General features: G+C 46.1%; 2 protein-coding genes across 2 annotated transcripts in view; one reads left to right on the top strand and one right to left on the bottom strand.

Annotated features, from left to right (window-relative positions):
* LOC142475234 (uncharacterized) overlaps nucleotides 1-3,061 on the top strand; it is a 31,404-nt gene extending 28,343 nt beyond the window's left edge. Inside the window, exon 2 of the mRNA XM_075581203.1 lies at nucleotides 1-3,061. This exon is cut by the window's left edge and continues 141 nt beyond it. Coding sequence (XP_075437318.1) covers nucleotides 1-2,237 — 2,237 coding nt within the window. The 3' untranslated portion in view covers nucleotides 2,238-3,061.
* Nucleotides 1-17,822, bottom strand: part of LOC142475242 (uncharacterized) — a 228,384-nt gene that overhangs the window by 140,622 nt on the left and 69,940 nt on the right. The gene's annotated exons all lie outside the window — the stretch shown is intronic.

Raw genomic sequence — 17,822 nt, 5'->3', positions numbered from 1 at the left:
TAGAGAATCGATTACAAAGCAGCATTCCAATAACTATGTCAGAAAATGCAACTTTCAACCAGTCATCGCTATTTATAAACAATGTAACTGCTTCTCATTCAAAAGGAAATATATTAGAAGGTGCCAAAGGAAAAGAGCTTAGAGAAAGTGGGAAGAGTCAGACTTTGTTATTAGACCACAAGAGGACACACACAGGGGAGAGACCGCATGTATGTGGGGAATGTGGGAAGGGATTTAGTAACTTATCCAAGCTGAACACACACAAGAGGACACACACAGGGGAGAGACCGTATGAATGTGGGGAATGTGGGAAGGGATTTAGTGTCTTATCCAGCCTGAACCTACACAAGAGGACACACACAGGGGAGAGACCGCATGTATGTGGGGAATGTGGGAAGGGATTTAGTGTCTTATCCCACCTGAACACACACAAGAGGACACACACAGGGGAGAGACCACATGTATGTGGGGAATGTGGGAAGGGATTTAGTCAGTTATCCACCCTGAACACACACAAGAGGACACACACAGGGGAGAGACCGCATGTATGTGGGGAATGTGGGAAGGGATTTAGTGATTTATCCTACCTGCGCACACACAAGAGGACACACACAGGGGAGAGACCGTATGAATGTGGGGAATGTGGGAAGGGATTTAGTGTCTTATCCAGCCTGAACCTACACAAGAGGACACACACAGGGGAGAGACCGCATGTATGTGGGGAATGTGGGAAGGGATTTAGTAACTTATCCAAGCTGAACACACACAAGAGGACACACACAGGGGAGAGACCACATGTATGTGGGGAATGTGGGAAGGGATTTAGTCAGTTATCCACCCTGAACACACACAAGAGGACACACACAGGGGAGAGACCGCATGTATGTGGGGAATGTGGGAAGGGATTTAGTGACATATCCTACCTGCGCACACACAAGAGGACACACACAGGGGAGAGACCGTATGTATGTGGGGAATGTGGGAAGGGATTTAGTCAGTTATCCCACCTGAAGCTACACAAGAGAACACACACAGGGGAGAGACCGCATGTATGTGGGGAATGTGGGAAGGGATTTAGTAACTTATCCAAGCTGAACAGACACAAGAGGACACACACAGGGGAGAGACCGTATGAATGTGGGGAATGTGGGAAGGGATTTAGTGTCTTATCCAGCCTGAACCTACACAAGAGGACACACACAAGGGAGAGACCGCATGTATGTGGGGAATGTGGGAAGGGATTTAGTGTCTTATCCAGCCTGAACCTACACAAGAGGACACACACAGGGGAGAGACCACATGTATGTGGGGAATGTGGGAAGGGATTTAGTCAGTTATCCACCCTGAACACACACAAAAGGACACACACAGGGGAGAGACCGCATGTATGTGGGGAATGTGGGAAGGGATTTAGTGACTTATCCTACCTGCGCACACACAAGAGGACACACACAGGGGAGAGACCGTATGTATGTGGGGAATGTGGGAAGGGATTTAGTCAGTTATCCCACCTGAAGCTACACAAGAGAACACACACAGGGGAGAGACCGCATGTATGTGGGGAATGTGGGAAGGGATTTAGTGTCTTATCCAGCCTGAGGACACACAAGAGGACACACACAGGGGAGAGACCGCATGTATGTGGGGAATGTGGGAAGGGATTTAGTGTCTTATCCAGCCTGAGGACACACAAGAGAACACACACAGGGGAGAGACCACATGTATGTGGGGAATGTGGGAAGGGATTTAGTCAGTTATCCACCCTGAACACACACAAGAGGACACACACAGGGGAGAGACCGCATGTATGTGGGGAATGTGGGAAGGGATTTAGTGTCTTATCCTACCTGATCAGTCACAAGAGGACACACACAGGGGAGAGACCGTATGAATGTGGGGAATGCGGGAAGGTATTTAGTCAGTTATCCATCCTGAACACACACAAGAGGACACACACAGGGGAGAGACCGCATGTATGTGGGGAATGTGGGAAGGGATTTAGTAACTTATCCAAGCTGAACACACACAAGAGGACACACACAGGGGAGAGACCGTATGAATGTGGGGAATGTGGGAAGGGATTTAGTCAGTTATCCACCCTGAACACACACAAGAGGACACACACAGGGGAGAGACCGCATGTATGTGGAGAATGTGGGAAGGGATTTAGTGTCTTATCCAGCCTGAACCTACACAAGAGGACACACGGGGGAGAGACCTCTCTCTCTCTTGTTTAGGGATAACACGCTCACATGTAAGTGCAAACGTGTGCTTAATATCTGGGGTTTGCCTGATCGAGGTTTTAGAATCTGTCATGGTAAATTATATTGAAAAGTGACTTTACTTTATTATGTATAAAATAAGCATTTTAAAAGGATAAGTTATAACTTTTTAAAAGCAAGTTATTTATATAATCCCCATTGTAGTTTTATTTAAAGATAAATGTTGCATATGTCCATGCTGTTGGTTCTAATAAATTGTGTGTTCCCCATTATGCTAAAGCTGTCTAGTCTCACTTACTGTCACGGTTGTGCTCGCCACAAACCAGGGTCGGACCGCGTGGCTGAAGTGGGGTTGTATAAGCACCGACCTTAGACCGCGCAGGCTGATCCGGATTGCGCAGTTCGTAGTCGTACATAGCAGGGTCGGGACTGGAAAGAGCAGTTTAGTCGGTGGACGCGCCAGGGTCAGGATTGGAGATATCATGGTAAACGTAGTCCAAGCAGGGTGTCGGCAACAGGCGATCAAGCAGGTCTTCCTGCTTCAGCGAAATTGCTGCAGGTCGGGAACGGAGTTTGCGCGAGTGGCGTCTATGGCCTATGGCGCCGGTCTCAGGCAGGGGAAGGCTGACAGGAGTGGGCACACCGCCAGGCAGCACTGGTAAAGCAATGCTTCAGCGCTGGAGTCTAGAACGAGCCTGTGCGGGGAGAGAGAGCTTCAGGACTCAGAGACAGACCTCTGCTATGGGAAGGGCAGCAGGTCTGAGGAAACAGGGAGCTGAAGTTACGCTGGAGATCCACCGCTTCAGCACAGGAACCAGGACACGGCCTCTGCAATGGAGAGAGAGCCCCAGGAACCAGAGACAGGCCTCTGCTATGGGGAAGGGCAGCAGGTCTCAGGAAACGGAAAGCTGAAGTTACGCTGGAGATCCACTGCTTCAGCACAGGAACCAGGAACATGGACTAGGACAATAACAGAGTTAGTAACGAGATAGCAAGCCAGGGGCGTGTGGCAGAACACTTGGTAACATCCAAGAAGGATTATGCTCGGCCGAGAAGCATTGTGGGGAAAGTTGTATTTAAAGGTCAGGAACCCAATAGCAGAAGGGGCGTGTGACAGCATTGCTCTAATGACTGAACCCAGGCTGGGGCTGCAGTAATAGCCTGCACAGCTGCAGTAGATCTCAGGGGGAGTGTTCCAGGACTACACAGGTCTGTAAGGCAAGGTAAGCAGTAAACTGAGGTGTGGATTCCTTACATTACTGTAGCTGTGGAATGGGACATTTTGTCATGGCCGTTTCACCACGATCAAGTAGCCACCGGTGTTCAGACAGACCCTGTGGGGGGCACGGGACTGTGGGGAGGGATTGGACAGTGGGAGGACACAGGACTGTGAGGGGGATTGGACTTTGGGGGAGCATGGGAATGTGGGGGGGGCACTGGACTGGTGCTGGCACAGGACTTTGGGGAAACACGGGACTGGGGGGGCATGGGACTCTAAGGAGGCACGGAACTGTGGGGGCCTCTCTTTCACCTCAGGGTTTTATTTGGTTTCCGTTTTGGCGGGAAAGTGAGCTTTGTGATACCAGGCAGATGTGGGACAGGTTTCAGGCGATTGGCTGAGGAGCAGCTGCTGGGGAGGTGGGCAGAGTGCTGGGATTGGGCAGGCCAGAGGGAGGGCGTGGCTAGGGAGTTTGGGTGGGAAAATGAAAGGTACAGTGTATATATAGATGGAGCAGAAGCAGAGAGGGAAACAGTTAGGGGACATTGGCTGCCCCTCTCCCCTCCTTATGTGTTATAATTATAACACCTTGTATAGTTTAATATATATATATATATATATATATATATATATATATATATATATACTGTACATAGTGTTTATGCTGTCGCAGCATGGCAACGGGGTTTAAAGTGCTGGTCAGCATCATTCTGTGGTTATTGATCATTTTATACTGACTGGGGCCTGGGTACGGTTGGGCGATAACAAAAAACTTCAACATCATTAATACGTTTATCACAATAACAATATGTATTGCAATAGAGAAACCACGTCAGAGAATGTTCTAGTAAATCTATAGAAAATATAATTCCTTAAAGACACATTTTATTCTTCAAGCAGCAGAACGGGTGACACTTTGTGTTTGTTTAATTGGTTTGAAGCAGGGGGTCTCCTGAGCTGAACCGGGTTAATTGCAGGACTAGGGATCCCCTGCTTCCCAAGATACTTACCTCGGAAGGGGATGACGTCACGGCTTCTTATTGGCCCACGGGACATATAAGCTGCCATTTTGATAACCCCAACTAGCCCAGCAAGAGCTGCTACCAGCACCCCCTTCCGAGGTAAATATCTCGGGAAGCAGGGGGGCCCAAAGCGGAAATTATTTTGATACTAGAATTGTTAACTCCATCTCCATTTTTTCGCTCCTTATTATAAACAGATATATTGGGAGCAAAGAATAAAAACATAAATTCTTTCATCCCATCTCCCTATGTTTAATAACCTGAAATGGACCGGTTCTTATCTGTACCTGCAGTACACAGAAATCATATAATTTAATAACGTGATAATAAACATGTTATTATGTTTGTCATATACATAGAGACTTCAAAAAGTACGGCCAAATGTGCAATATAACGTCAATTGAAAATAAATATTTTATATACTGTATAGTGCTTTTTTTGGTAAGAAATACAGTTGCCGGTACCTGACTGGGAGTTGGGTGGGAGCGGGGCCTCTTACCTTCTCCTGCTTCTCATCTCCAGCTACGTCGCATTGGTGTGACGTCATTGTTGTCATGGCGACACGTCATCGCAAGGAGAAGATGCCGGAGATGAGGGGCAGGAAGAGAAAAAGCCCTGTATATACAGTATACACATCACCTGGGACAGACATCACGGAGAGGAGTTGGATTAAGAAGAAGAGCCCCATGCATGCGGTCTAGGACATTTGGCCATGACCAAACCAGTGCACCACCACCACGCATCACCGCCGGCACAATTCACCACATGGCACCTCGCCGCTTCACATTTCGCCTCCGTTCGGATATCCCGGCCATTGTCTTTTTTTTTGTCATACTATTTTTCTTTATTTTTCATAATAAAAATGTTACATCGTATGCCCTTTCCCTATAAACAGATACAACATCATGTATATCTCCCTAAGTAACCAAACGTTAAATTATACTAAATTAAATCATACAGGAACATAAACAGAAAAAGCAGTGTACATTTTGCTGTCAGTGAATGTAATAAGTATTATATGTAGCCACATCCCCAGGATTACCCTTATTTCAGCGTACAGGGAGTGTTTCGGTACATCGGAGGCTCTGCAGTGACCTGAGCAAGTAGGGCGCCGCCATGTTTGGTGTTCGCGCATGCGCGGTGAGCCCATGGAGGTGGTGATGGAGCAGAGGTCGCGCATGCGCAGTAAGGTTGCGAGAGCCCGCGAAAGAGGAGCTGCTCCTATGAGTCCCAGCAGCCATAGCGAGACCAGGTGACACCAGGGAGCGTATAGGGCGGGCGGAATATTGGGAGGAAGAGTTAGGAGGTTGCGTAGGGGAGCACGCCGGTTAGAGCCGATCAGGAGGAGGAAGGAGAAGGAGCTCTGCCCCTACACTAGGCCACATACCCCCGGCCCAGTTAGGCTCTGAGTCACCGTGAGTGAAGCGGATGTAGGGACAGGCCATCAGATTGGAAACAGTCCCCTTAGTATCAGAAGGAGAGTTGTACACCCAGAAACTGTCGCAGTATCATACCAGAGGTTTGGGCTCAGACCTCGGCCAGCACAGTAGTCGCCAACTGGGTGGGATCGCCCGGAAGGTATTCCTGGAGTTCCTTCATCGTTGGATCCTTTGTGAAGTTCCTTGGCAGGCCAGAGTGCTGGAGCGCTCGGCAGGTAACATCATTAAGTGCACCAACTATAAGATCAGAACATAGTGGCTGCGCAGTCACACACACATATACCTCACTTTGGGGGTGTGGGAAACTGGACACGGTGTGGGTACACAGTGAAGGGGTCGCATCCTGCGAGACGCAGTAGCATAGTATCTCCCATAGGGAGGGACACCTGTTTGATGATATTCAAGATTATGGTTGCCATTAGTAAAGTCATTGGTTATTGTATATGCTGTGTGTGGAGTAGTACCTTATTGTCCTGTGAGGAACAACTTCCACTCTGCAGGGAGCCATCGCAGGTAGAGGCGCTGCACTTGGTAAGAGGTTATCAGTATTCCTATGAGTTGCCCCAGGCTCTCCGTGGCGGAGGCTTAGGCCCTGCGAGGCAACAGGTTGAACAGCATTGGTAGCGCACTGTATTCAATAAGAAACGGGGCTACATTTGGAGGCGCTGCTGAGATCAGACTTGGGGTGCCCCAATTCTAAAGTTACACAGCCACCTGTCCAGAATGACTCTCTCCTCGCGTCAGAGCGTGCGCGAATGGGCATGGCAGATGCAAACACCCGCCCGCCGCGTGGTGGCAGTGAGTCAAGTTCCTATGGCCTTGCCCTTAGAGACATTACAAACGGCCCTAAGACAACTACCGGGATTCTCCAAAGCCCGCCTGGTGGATGTCCTCATAGACCAAGACGCCAAGTGGAACACCCTGCTAGTTGACTGTCGCAGAGATTTAGTGGTACTGGAGCCCTCTGTTCCCCAATACCTACAGTTCCCCAATTCCCCACCTGGCGGAAGCCCCTTTGTCTACCCACTCAGGGACATACCCACCGATGTGCTTGGCGAAGATTGTCATACTCCCGCCTCTGCCAATTACCCGGCCTGTGACGCGGGTAGTTGTCGGTCGGAATTCAGTTACCCGGGGTCCAGTGCGTCCGAAGAAGCTTGACTGTAGGGATATGCTGCAAAAACTTAACGACAAGGTAGGCCAGCTGGCGACACGTCATCGCAAGGAGAAGATGCCGGAGATGAGGGGCAGGAAGAGAAGGTGAAAGGTGCCAGTACACTGTACCATCACAGAAAAAAAGCCCTGTATATACAGTATATACATCACCCAGGGCAGCACCCGGGACAGACATCACGGAGAGGAGTTGGATTAAGAAGAGCCCCATACAAGCGGTCTAGGACTTTTGACCATGACCAAACCAGTGCACCACCACCACACATCACCGACGGCACAATTCACCACATGGCACCTCGCCGCTTCACATTTCGCCTCCGTTCGGATATCCCGGCCATTTCATTTTTTTTTTTGTCATACTATTTTTCTGTATTTTTCATAATAAAAATATTACATCGTATGCCATTTCCCTATAAACAGATACAACATCACGTATATCTCCCTAATTAACCAAACATTAAATTATGCTAAATTAAATCATACACGAACATAAACAGAAAAAGCAGTGTACATTTTGCTGTCAGTGAATGAAATAAGTGCATTATATAACATATTGCAAATCATTTTTGTATAAATTCCTATCTTAACCCCTTCATGACTGGCTGAGCACCCTTATTTATGCTGCTTGTGTATACACTCCTCTATTTTACCATCATCTGGTTTAATAGAAACCACCTTTATCCCTCAAACACCTTTACTAACTGTTCTTTTTGCGTTGTCGGAAAAAAATACAAATATTTGTTAACTCCTTTCTCTTTTATTGCCTCTCTTCTATCACAGAACATTATCGACATTAATTCCCATTTAGTTCTGTTATATTAGGAGCATATTTATTTATTTTATTTATTTATAAACTGTTTTACCAGGAAGTAATACATTGAGAGTTACCTCTCATTTTTACGTTTGTCCTGGGCATAGAGTTAAAACAAATATTACATGGTTACAAATACAGTTACAGAACATAAAGGAACAGGGTATAAATATGGTTTTAACCAATTCCTTAATATAAGCTTTTTTGCCAGGGTCACTATTACTATTATGTAACAGGGTCCCCCTGGCCTCCCCTCACCTGCGCAGAGTAGGGGGTAACCCTGCACCCTGTCGGGCAGCTGCGGGGGTGAGCGCGTTGCCGGGGGCTCCCGGTGGCGACGGAGGCAGAGCACCGCCATCTTGGTTGTGTCCGAGCAGGCGCAGAGGGTTGCGCAGACGCGGAGGGTTGCACATGCGCAGACACAATGCGGCGGCCATTACAGAGAGGGAGGCAGGTCACAGATGGCGCTCAGTAGTGCAGGAACCCCTAGAAGTCACGCAAGCACAGCTAGGGCGGTGTGGCGGCCATTACAGAGTTGTACAAGCTCAGTGGAGAGTAGCGGCGGCCAATACACATAGAGTATGCTGCCCTAATGCAAAAGAGGTCTTGAGTGGACTACAATTGCCAGCAGCCTCTGGGGACTGCCCTTTCACCCAGATCCCATGCAGCATAACAGCTACTAAGGATTACAGATTCTCATGCTGCATGTGGATACATTGTTGTGTGCAGAGTCAGGAAGCAGACAGTGAAGCACATGAATTAGTCAGAGCTGGGAGCAGGTTAGGGAAAGGTGTGTGTAGGGGGCAGTAGCCCCTATACTAGGCCAGGTTACCCCCCCTAGGCCCCAGGTAGGCCCTGAGCCATAACCCAGATTGTGGTTGAGACAGGCCCTAGGTAGGTGCTCTGCCCCTTTAGTTATTTGTTAAGTTCAGGGACACAACTGCAGTGCTGCGAGCCCCTGACAATTGACCATCACTCAAGATAGAGACTATGTTCCTGGTGGGATTGTCTGGCGGGACGCCACCCCAAGAGCGGAAGCTTTGTGGATCACGCTTTTGGATCCATCAGCCAAGTACAGCATCTGCGCGCCCTGGTGTGAACACACCCGGCAGGTACCATCAATTTACCAAGTGCACCAACTACAAACCTCATATTAGTGGGCTGCGCTATTCCACACTTGGGTGGGGTTGTGGGACTTTTGAGACACTTGGGTGGATGGTGGTGGGGTTGAGGCCCAGTGAGGCCAGGTTAAAAGGGTGACACTGCTGTGTAGCCATTGTTGATGTATTGTGATGTGTTATGTGTTAGTGCATATAGTAAACTTTATTTTTTATCCATACCATAGTGTAATTACTTACTGTATGCTGTTCCTGTGTAAGGGGTTATTCTACACACTAGAATCCCTGCACAGGTGGAGGCGCTGTAAGCAGTACGTTTCAGTATACACCCCAGGCTCCCAGTGGCGGAGGTTCAGGCCTCCTGTGAGCCTATCAGGTATTGCACCACACCTGGTAACATCTGTTGATTTCCCCTCATGGTCCCTATGTGCGATTGAAGGGGGGTGGGTGAAATTACTAATTTTTGGGAATGATTGCTTCTTTACTTTATCTTTTTGTTATTCAAAATTCCAAAATAATAGCGCAAGATAAGATGTTTCAAATTTACACATGAGATAAAGTGAGATACACTTGAGATAAACTGATCAACCTTATTCAATGATTTTTTTTAGATTTTGCCCCACTCCCAAAAGGCGCTTTAAATCCAGTTTCCCGTTTGCATTTTACACAAGAACCTTCTTCCTTTTTAGTTACTTTGGGGGCGAGTCACAGAGCAGTGATAAAATCACTGCCTTTGGGTGCAAGTATGACATTATTAATCACGCTTAATAAATGAAGCCAATAGCGGGACTCACTAAGAAGTGAAGGCCATTACTTTAAGTGCGATTAAAAAAAAATGCACTATGGTGCGAGCTGTTTTTTGTATCAGTGCTATTGTGCTATAAATTGTACAGCGCGATAGCTGATAGGAAAAAATGCATCCTGTAAGAGCTGCACGGAGACGCTGCGTATCCATGCACGGCTCTTACAGGCGATCGGGCATTAAAAATATTGATTTTAATCATAGTGCACATGAGCAGGGGGTCTCTTGAGGTGAACCGTGTTCGTTTCAGCAATGAGGACCCCCTAATTCCAGAGATACAGGCCCCGTTATGAGGTGCTGGTATCCCCTGTGCAAGAGGGAGGGGGGGGGAATCAGGTAGTGACATGGGGGAGATCAGGGAGTGACAAGGTTGCGGGGAGCGCAAATGCCACCATATGTGGGGGAAAAAATATATATATAGTGTAGTATGTTCTACAAAATAAACAATTCAATGAATCACGATTGGGGACTCACAATTTCTCAGTGAAAAATCAGCAGTGGGTATGGTATTGAAGACTAGGTCAGTGTGAAGTATCAGGATTCCGCAGAATAATCCCTCAATGAAAGAGATGACACACTTAGTGCAACATTGCATGTTCAAATATACTATAATTATCCAAGGCAATAAGTATTGCACGTACATTTGGCACTATGTGCATAGACACATAACAATAATGATGCGCAGCTTGTGTATGTCACCAGCCCTGCTCCCGAGATTGCGTTGCGTCACTTCCGGTTGCGATCGATCGCGAGAATGGAGTCACCGGGTTAGGGGGTGTCCTGGATACACTTCTCAGACTGCTGCAGACAAGCTTTGTCAGGAGTTCAATCTGTTGCATCATACTTGATAATATATATATACCCCTATAGGGTTGTGATTGGATAAGGAAATAGTTCATACCCTGTAGCTTCCTATTGGTTGGATTAAACACTTGTGATTGGCCAATGGGCGGGACTACTACTTCGTCCTTCTCAGCTACTACAATACATAACATAATATCTTTAATAACATAATATTAAAACAATATACCATAAAAATACATAAGAATACTTGAGAATACATAAAAAAAAACTCTATCTAATACTAACTAAAACATTAAAAAAGCTAACTGATATTTATATATGAACTGGTTACAATACTTCTAAATGACTGATAGCTATATTCTGGGGGTATTTATATCTGAGCTAATATTCGGGGTTTGACACTCAGAAAAACCATATATATGAAGGAAATAAAATGGAAATAAAAGGGAAAAAGGAAGAGCAAAAAATACAAAATTAGTATTGCATTTAGAATTACAATAAAATCAAACAATAGCCATTAAATCCATTGCTTGTCACCATGGTTATCTATGGCCTCAATGGGGACACAGATTGCCAATGTGGCTATCAATGGGCACCATACTACCCCATCACACAGCCTCTCTACCTCCAACAAGTCCCGACCACACACAATCGGCAAAAGCCCTATTACCCATATTTCTATTACCTATATTTGGCTAATAGCGTTCTTGCCCATTCAAAAGCAATCAATGGCCACGCTATAGTAAATAAAAACAGCGTGATCACCTGGAAGAGCTGTGCAGGGAGAGGGAGACAGAGAGAGGGAGAGAGAGAGACAGACAGAGAGAGAGGGAGGTAGACAGAGAGGGAGACAGGATGGACCCATCCAATTACAGAGGAATCTGTGTCAGCAGCACCCTGGGGAAACTGTTCAACAGCATCTTGAACAGCAGAATCCTCACCTTCCTGACAGAGCAGAGTGTACTGAGTAAGAGCCAGACAGGCTTCCTGCAAACCACCGCACCACGGATCACATCTATACCTTACACAGCCTGATTAATAAGCACATCCACAACACCAACAACGGCAAAATCTTTGCTTGCTTTGTGGACTTCAAAAAAGCCTTCGACTCCATCTGGCATCCAGGCCTATTGCTGAAAATATTAGAGAGCGGAATAGGGGGGAGAACATACGACACGATCAAAAGTATGTACTCTGAAAACAAATGCTGCGTGAAAGTTAATAACAAAAGGACAGACTTCTTCCATCAAGGCCGTGGAGTTAGACAGGGCTGCAGCCTGAGTCACACACTTTTTAACATCTACATCAATGAGCTCGCAGCAGCCCTAGAATCCTCCTCAGCACCTGGGCTCAACTTGGCCTGGAACTGAGATTAAGTCTCTACTATACGCAGACGACCTGCTCCTGCTTTCTCCAACAGAACAAGGCCTCCAACAGAAACTGGCAATACTAGAAAAATTCAGCCAGACCTGGGCACTCTTTGAACCTAGAAAAAAACAGAATAATGGAATTCCAGAAAAAATCAAAAAAACATCCAACCATATCTCAATTCACACTGGACGACAATGCACTGAAACAGACAACTAGCTACACATACCTTGGTCTAACAATCAGCTCATCAGGTAAATTCAACCTGGCCATAAATACACTGAAGGAGAAGGCCCACAGAGCATTTTATGCAATAAAGAAACAGATGTACCACCTCAAACCACCAATAAGAATCTGGATGAAAATATTAAACAGCATCATCCCACCCATCCTTCTGTATGGCAGCGTGGTGTGGGGCCCTGTAACATACCCAGACTCCACAAAATGGGATACCAGCCAACAGAAATAATGCATCTGGAATTCTGCAAACACCTTCTCCAAGTACACAGGAGTACATCAAACAATGCATGCCGGGCTGAGCTGGGCCGCTTTCCGCTACTGCTCACTGTACAGAAGAGAGCACTGACATTCTGGGCTCACCTAAACAAGAACCAACCACAGTCTTACTGCCACAGAGCAATGCAAAGCCAGGACCTCCTCACTAAACCCTGTGCCATCAAACAACTTGTCCTCTCACTCCAAGGACAAAACCCCACACAGATTAACAAACTGCCGAAAAAAGAAATCAACTCAATCTCCAACGAAATGAAGAAGCAGTATGTGACAAGGTGGGAAAATCATATCCAGCGCTCAAAGAAGCTGGAAACCTACAACAGCCTACAGAGAGAATACACTCTGACACCTTACCTTCTGAAGGTGAAAGACCCAAAACAGAGACAGACCCTGGGCCAGTACAGAATAAGTGCCCACAGCCTAGAAATAGAAACAGGCAGGCACAGACAGAACTGGAAGCCCCGGGAGATGAGACTGTGCCAAAGATGTGAGCTGGGAGAGGTAGAAGATGAAACACACTTCCTGTTGCGTTGCACACAATACTCTGAAGTGAGGAGTGCCCACCTAGAGAAACTAACTGCTGTTATCCAGAACTTTAATAATATAGAGGAGAACCAAAAAATAGCGATCCTCCTGGGAGAAGATGAAACCACAGCAGAACTGGCTGCACACTATACAGTATCAGCACCTGCCACAAGCTGAGAGACGTCCACTAACCCCCACACCCCTGTGCGAAACTGTTACCCATATACCCTGCAATCATTATACCCTACCCCCTAGTATTCATGTAATTATTTTCCCCCACCCCTTACTATTCACGCTTTGGCAATACTAAAATGTTCTTTCGTCATACCAATAAAGCTGATTTGATTTGATTTGAGAGGGAGACAGAGAGAGGGAGAGAGAGACAGAGAGAGACAGAGAGAGAGAGGGAGAGAGAGACAGAGAGAGAGATAGAGACTGAGAGAGACAGACAGAGAGAGATAGAGAGAGAGAGAGGGAGACAGAGAGAGAGGGAGAGAGAGACAGAGAGAGGGAGAAAGAGACAGAGAGAGGGAGAGAGAGACAGAGAGAGACAAAGAGAGACAGAGAGAGAGGGAGACAGAGGGAGACAGAGAGAGACAGAGGGAGACAGAGAGAGACAGAGAGAGAAAGAGAGACAGAGAGAGAGATACAGAGAGAGAGGGAGACAGAGAGAGGGAGAGAGACAGAGAGAGAGGGAGACCGAGAGAAAGAGAGAGAGGGAGACAGAGAGAGAGGGAGACATAGAGAGAGAGGGAGACAGAGAGGGAGACAGACAGAGAGTGAGACAGACAGAGAGAGAGGGAGACAGCGAGAGAGGGAGACAGACAGAGAGAGAGTGAGACAGCGAGAGAGGGAGAGAGAGAGAGGGGGACAGAGAGAGAGAGAGGGAGACAGAGAGAGAGAGGGAGACAGAGCGAGAGACAGAGAGAGGGAGACAGAGAGAGAGACACACAGAGAGAGAGACAGAGAGAGAGAGGGAGACAGAGAGAGAGAGAGACAGAGAGAGAGAGGGAGACAGAGAGAGAGGGAGACAGAGAGAGGGAGACAGAGCGAGAGGGAGACAGAGAGAGCGAGAGGGAGACAGAGCGAGAGGGAGACAGAGCGAGAGGGAGACAGAGAGAAAGGGAGACAGAGAGAGAGGGGGACAGAGAGAGGGAGACAGAGAGAGAGGGAGACAGAGGGAGACAGAGACAGAGACAGAGGGTGGGAGAAAGAGAGAGGGAGACAGAGAGAGAGAGAGGGAGACAGAGAGAGAGGGAGACAGAGAGAGGGAGACAGAGAGAGAGGGAGACAGAGAGAGTCAGAGAGAGACAGAGGGAGGCAGAGAGAGAGAGAGAGGGAGACAGAGAGAAAGGGAGACAGAGGGAGACGGAGAGAGAGGGAGACAGAGAGAGAGGGAGACAGAGAGAGAGGGAGACAGAGAGAGAGAGGGGAGACAGAGAGAGAGAGAGGGGAGACAGAGAGAGGGAGGGGAGACAGAGAGAGAGGGAGACAGAGAGAGATGGAGACAGAGACAGACAGAGACAGAGAGACAGACAGAGGCAGAGAGACAGACAGAGAGACAGACAGAGGCAGAGAGACAGACAGAGGCAGAGAGACAGACAGAGACAGAGAGACAGACAGAGGCAGAGAGACAGAGAGGCTGCTTCTCTGCACAGCTCTTCCAGACTGGTGCGGCCCTGTAGGATTAACGCAGCAGGAGTCCCATTCACAAGCCGGGACACCCCCCGCTGTGTTAATCCTTCTGGGAAATTCCCCCAGCGCTTAGCCGTGATCAAGGCCGCACTTGGGCCGCAGTCCACCTGCTTGAAGTGACGCACAGAGGTAACTTGAATCGCGCCACATCTGTATAGCCAAATATATATAACTTTACTAACAATAAAAGCTCATTCTCCAGCCGCTGAACCCGTGGTGGTTGGGGGAGTGTGGGCGACGCAAGAGTTGCGAGTCGCGCTAGGTTTGATTCCAGAGACTACGAGGGAATTGGGTATACTATTTCTGGATTGAGGGCCCCTGTTATGTTAACGTAGTAAGCGGACTAGTGGGGATAATTGTCAAGTATTAACAAAGTACAGATCTAAGAAGCTATAAAAAGTTAATCACATGGGGTGTTGCCAACATTGCAATAGTATCAGCAATGATAACACACGTGTGTCATAGGAAGGAGCTGAAGAACATTCTTCGACAGCTCAGTCTTTCGTCTTCTGGAATATTCTAGTATGTCACTGATTACAACACATGCAAGCATACGGGGGGATTGTACTGAGAAAAGCGTAAATAAAAAAAACAGTCTGAGGTTATTTTGAAACAGAATAACACGTGAATTTATTCAAGTCAAGTGCACAACGAAGACAGCTTCAAAACAAAAGCTCTCTAACAATAACACGATATGCCATATATTTATACCCTAAAACCTAAAGCCCCACCCCTTTATGGGGAGCTTGCACGTCACTAAACATTACCTCATTTTGTAATACATAACAATACTAAAGCTGATGTCATTTTGTAATACATAATAATACTGAATAACTGTATGTAAGCTAAAAATCATTATGGGGTTAAATGTGATGTCAGTTCTGCCACTTGGCATACTGTGTGAGAAACAGTTTATCTTAGCTTATCTCACGGGTTCTCATAACTTTTAGCCTGTTTACCCTTTTAATTTGAAGCTGATTGGATGAGGAAGGGTCAATAAATTCAGCTAAGAGCGAAAACATTCCATTCTCTGCTTCACACATTTGTTTATACAGAAATGAAACACAGAAATTAAGACTCACAGAGACAAGACAAGATGGCGGATTGAAATATTCACACAAAATGGCTTCATCCTAAATGCTGTTATGTTGTTATGCCAGACCCCCTAATGTCTCAACTTCGTCAGTCCCTCCTCTGATTCTTTAAAACATTGTTTTTTGAGAATTATTGGTATGATTTTAGTCCAGAAACACGTTGGGAGGCACAAGGGTGCTCCATCATCTCATAATGCTGCTTGAGGGTGTAGGACAGTGCACGAGTGTGCCTGCCAAATGTAGTCATAGTCTCGTATGACGTTATAGCCAAATTCTTTTCCAGAGTTAGAACATTGTACTTGGCATCTTCTGTCCTCAAGGGACTGCTGTAGATTGGTTCTGCAAACAATGGCATTATGTCTGCAGAAGGGGTGGCACATTTGTGGATCATGCCTTTGACAAACGTAACACAAACATAGATGACAACAAGTATCACAATCACACACATTACCGCATTCAAAAATTTTGCTCCTAGTGATCCTACCAATCCAGTCAGCCCCAAAGGGTCCCAGTCTGTGTCACCTTCCTTCCTAAGTCTTTCTTGAATTTCTTCTATCTTGTCTAACTCATGCTGTACCTTGCCACTCTGATCTTGGATGAAAACACAACATTGTTCTTTAATTAGGGCATATACACCTCCTTTTGATGCTAAAATGTAATCTAAAGCCATTCTGTTTTTTAAGGCCATAAGCCTGATCTGAACCTGTTCTTGGTTTAGTGATGCAATAGCTGTAGTGGTGTGATTGAGGACATCTAACACATCTGTTAATGTATTAAGCCTGTCATATAGTAACCCACCTCCTACATTTAGAACTAAACTAACCCAAAATTGTTCTTTCCATAAACTACTTTTCAGTCCTGCAATATTTGGTGTTTTTCTCTTGTTTCTGGTTGTTGGAGGCACTTGACCCATAAATGATTGGTGTTGCTAGTGTGTAAAAATGGATACAAAAATGCTAGACCTTTCTGTTGCTAGCTAAAGAAAATGGCATCCATCTCTACCATCATATATTTTGAGAATTAGCACAACATTCTATTACTGAGAATTTGTGATGTTTGTGGGTGAGATGGTGAATTAGTGTAGTGTTACCTTAACCATGGTGATAGATATCTGCGATGTATAAGGAACACAGGCAGATGAGTATTGTTGACAAAGCTCCGCAGAGCATCATCATGACAATCCTGTCATCGCTCTGTGGGTTATACCTTCGCAGACCCAATGGTGCATACATCTTAAAATTCTAACTTATACACACTATAAAAGAATAAAAATATTGAGTCTTTGAAAAAATGAAATGTTCTGAGTCTTTGAAAAATGAAATGTTCTGAGTCTTTGAAAAAATGAAATGTTCCTGAAAAGATCAGGCCTCTGCCTGGTATCTTATTTTCCTCGTTGGTTAACGGTCAAAGTTTATGTCTTGTCAAAACGTTAACTTGATGCGGCTGTGCTTTAGATGACTTTGGTCTTTGGTGGAGCTGGAATGAGTTTTATGTGAGTCACGTGGATCCAGGAATCTTTAACACTTTAATTGCGGTATTGGTGGTTAGTATGGGCCCTTTCATCTGGGATGAAGACCATGCTTGTTTAGGAACTACTTGACCTTTAACTCCGTCTCGTGTAGGTGCACTTTTATCATACCTTATGCCTAGAGAGACTCAAAAAATATATTAGTGGCATACAATACTTATTCATTGTTTTATTACCAATAGATTGTCCTTAATTTGTTCTTTTGACCTACTGATAGTCATAAGTCATCCCATTAGTGTCTCATAGGGAGATAATTTATACCTAGGAATAAATTCTTGTATCAATGTGTTTACTACTGTCTTAACATCCGCATATAGACAGAGGTATCTCCTATTAATGCTCCTCATATTTAAAACTAAGCAGCTAGTGTTGACTTGACTGTACTACAATCTAAATTCCTAAGACTTTGGGCCTCAGCAATTGCTTCCATGATCAACTCTATCTTGTCTGCAGGCCATATCTCTAAGACCTGGAAAACTACCAGAGCTG

The sequence above is a fragment of the Ascaphus truei genome, chromosome 2 (assembly GCF_040206685.1).
Source record: "Ascaphus truei isolate aAscTru1 chromosome 2, aAscTru1.hap1, whole genome shotgun sequence".
Taxonomy (NCBI): Eukaryota; Metazoa; Chordata; class Amphibia; order Anura; family Ascaphidae; genus Ascaphus; species Ascaphus truei.
The sequence above is the reverse complement of the archived record's forward strand: the minus strand, read 5'-3'. Positions and strand labels throughout refer to the sequence as shown.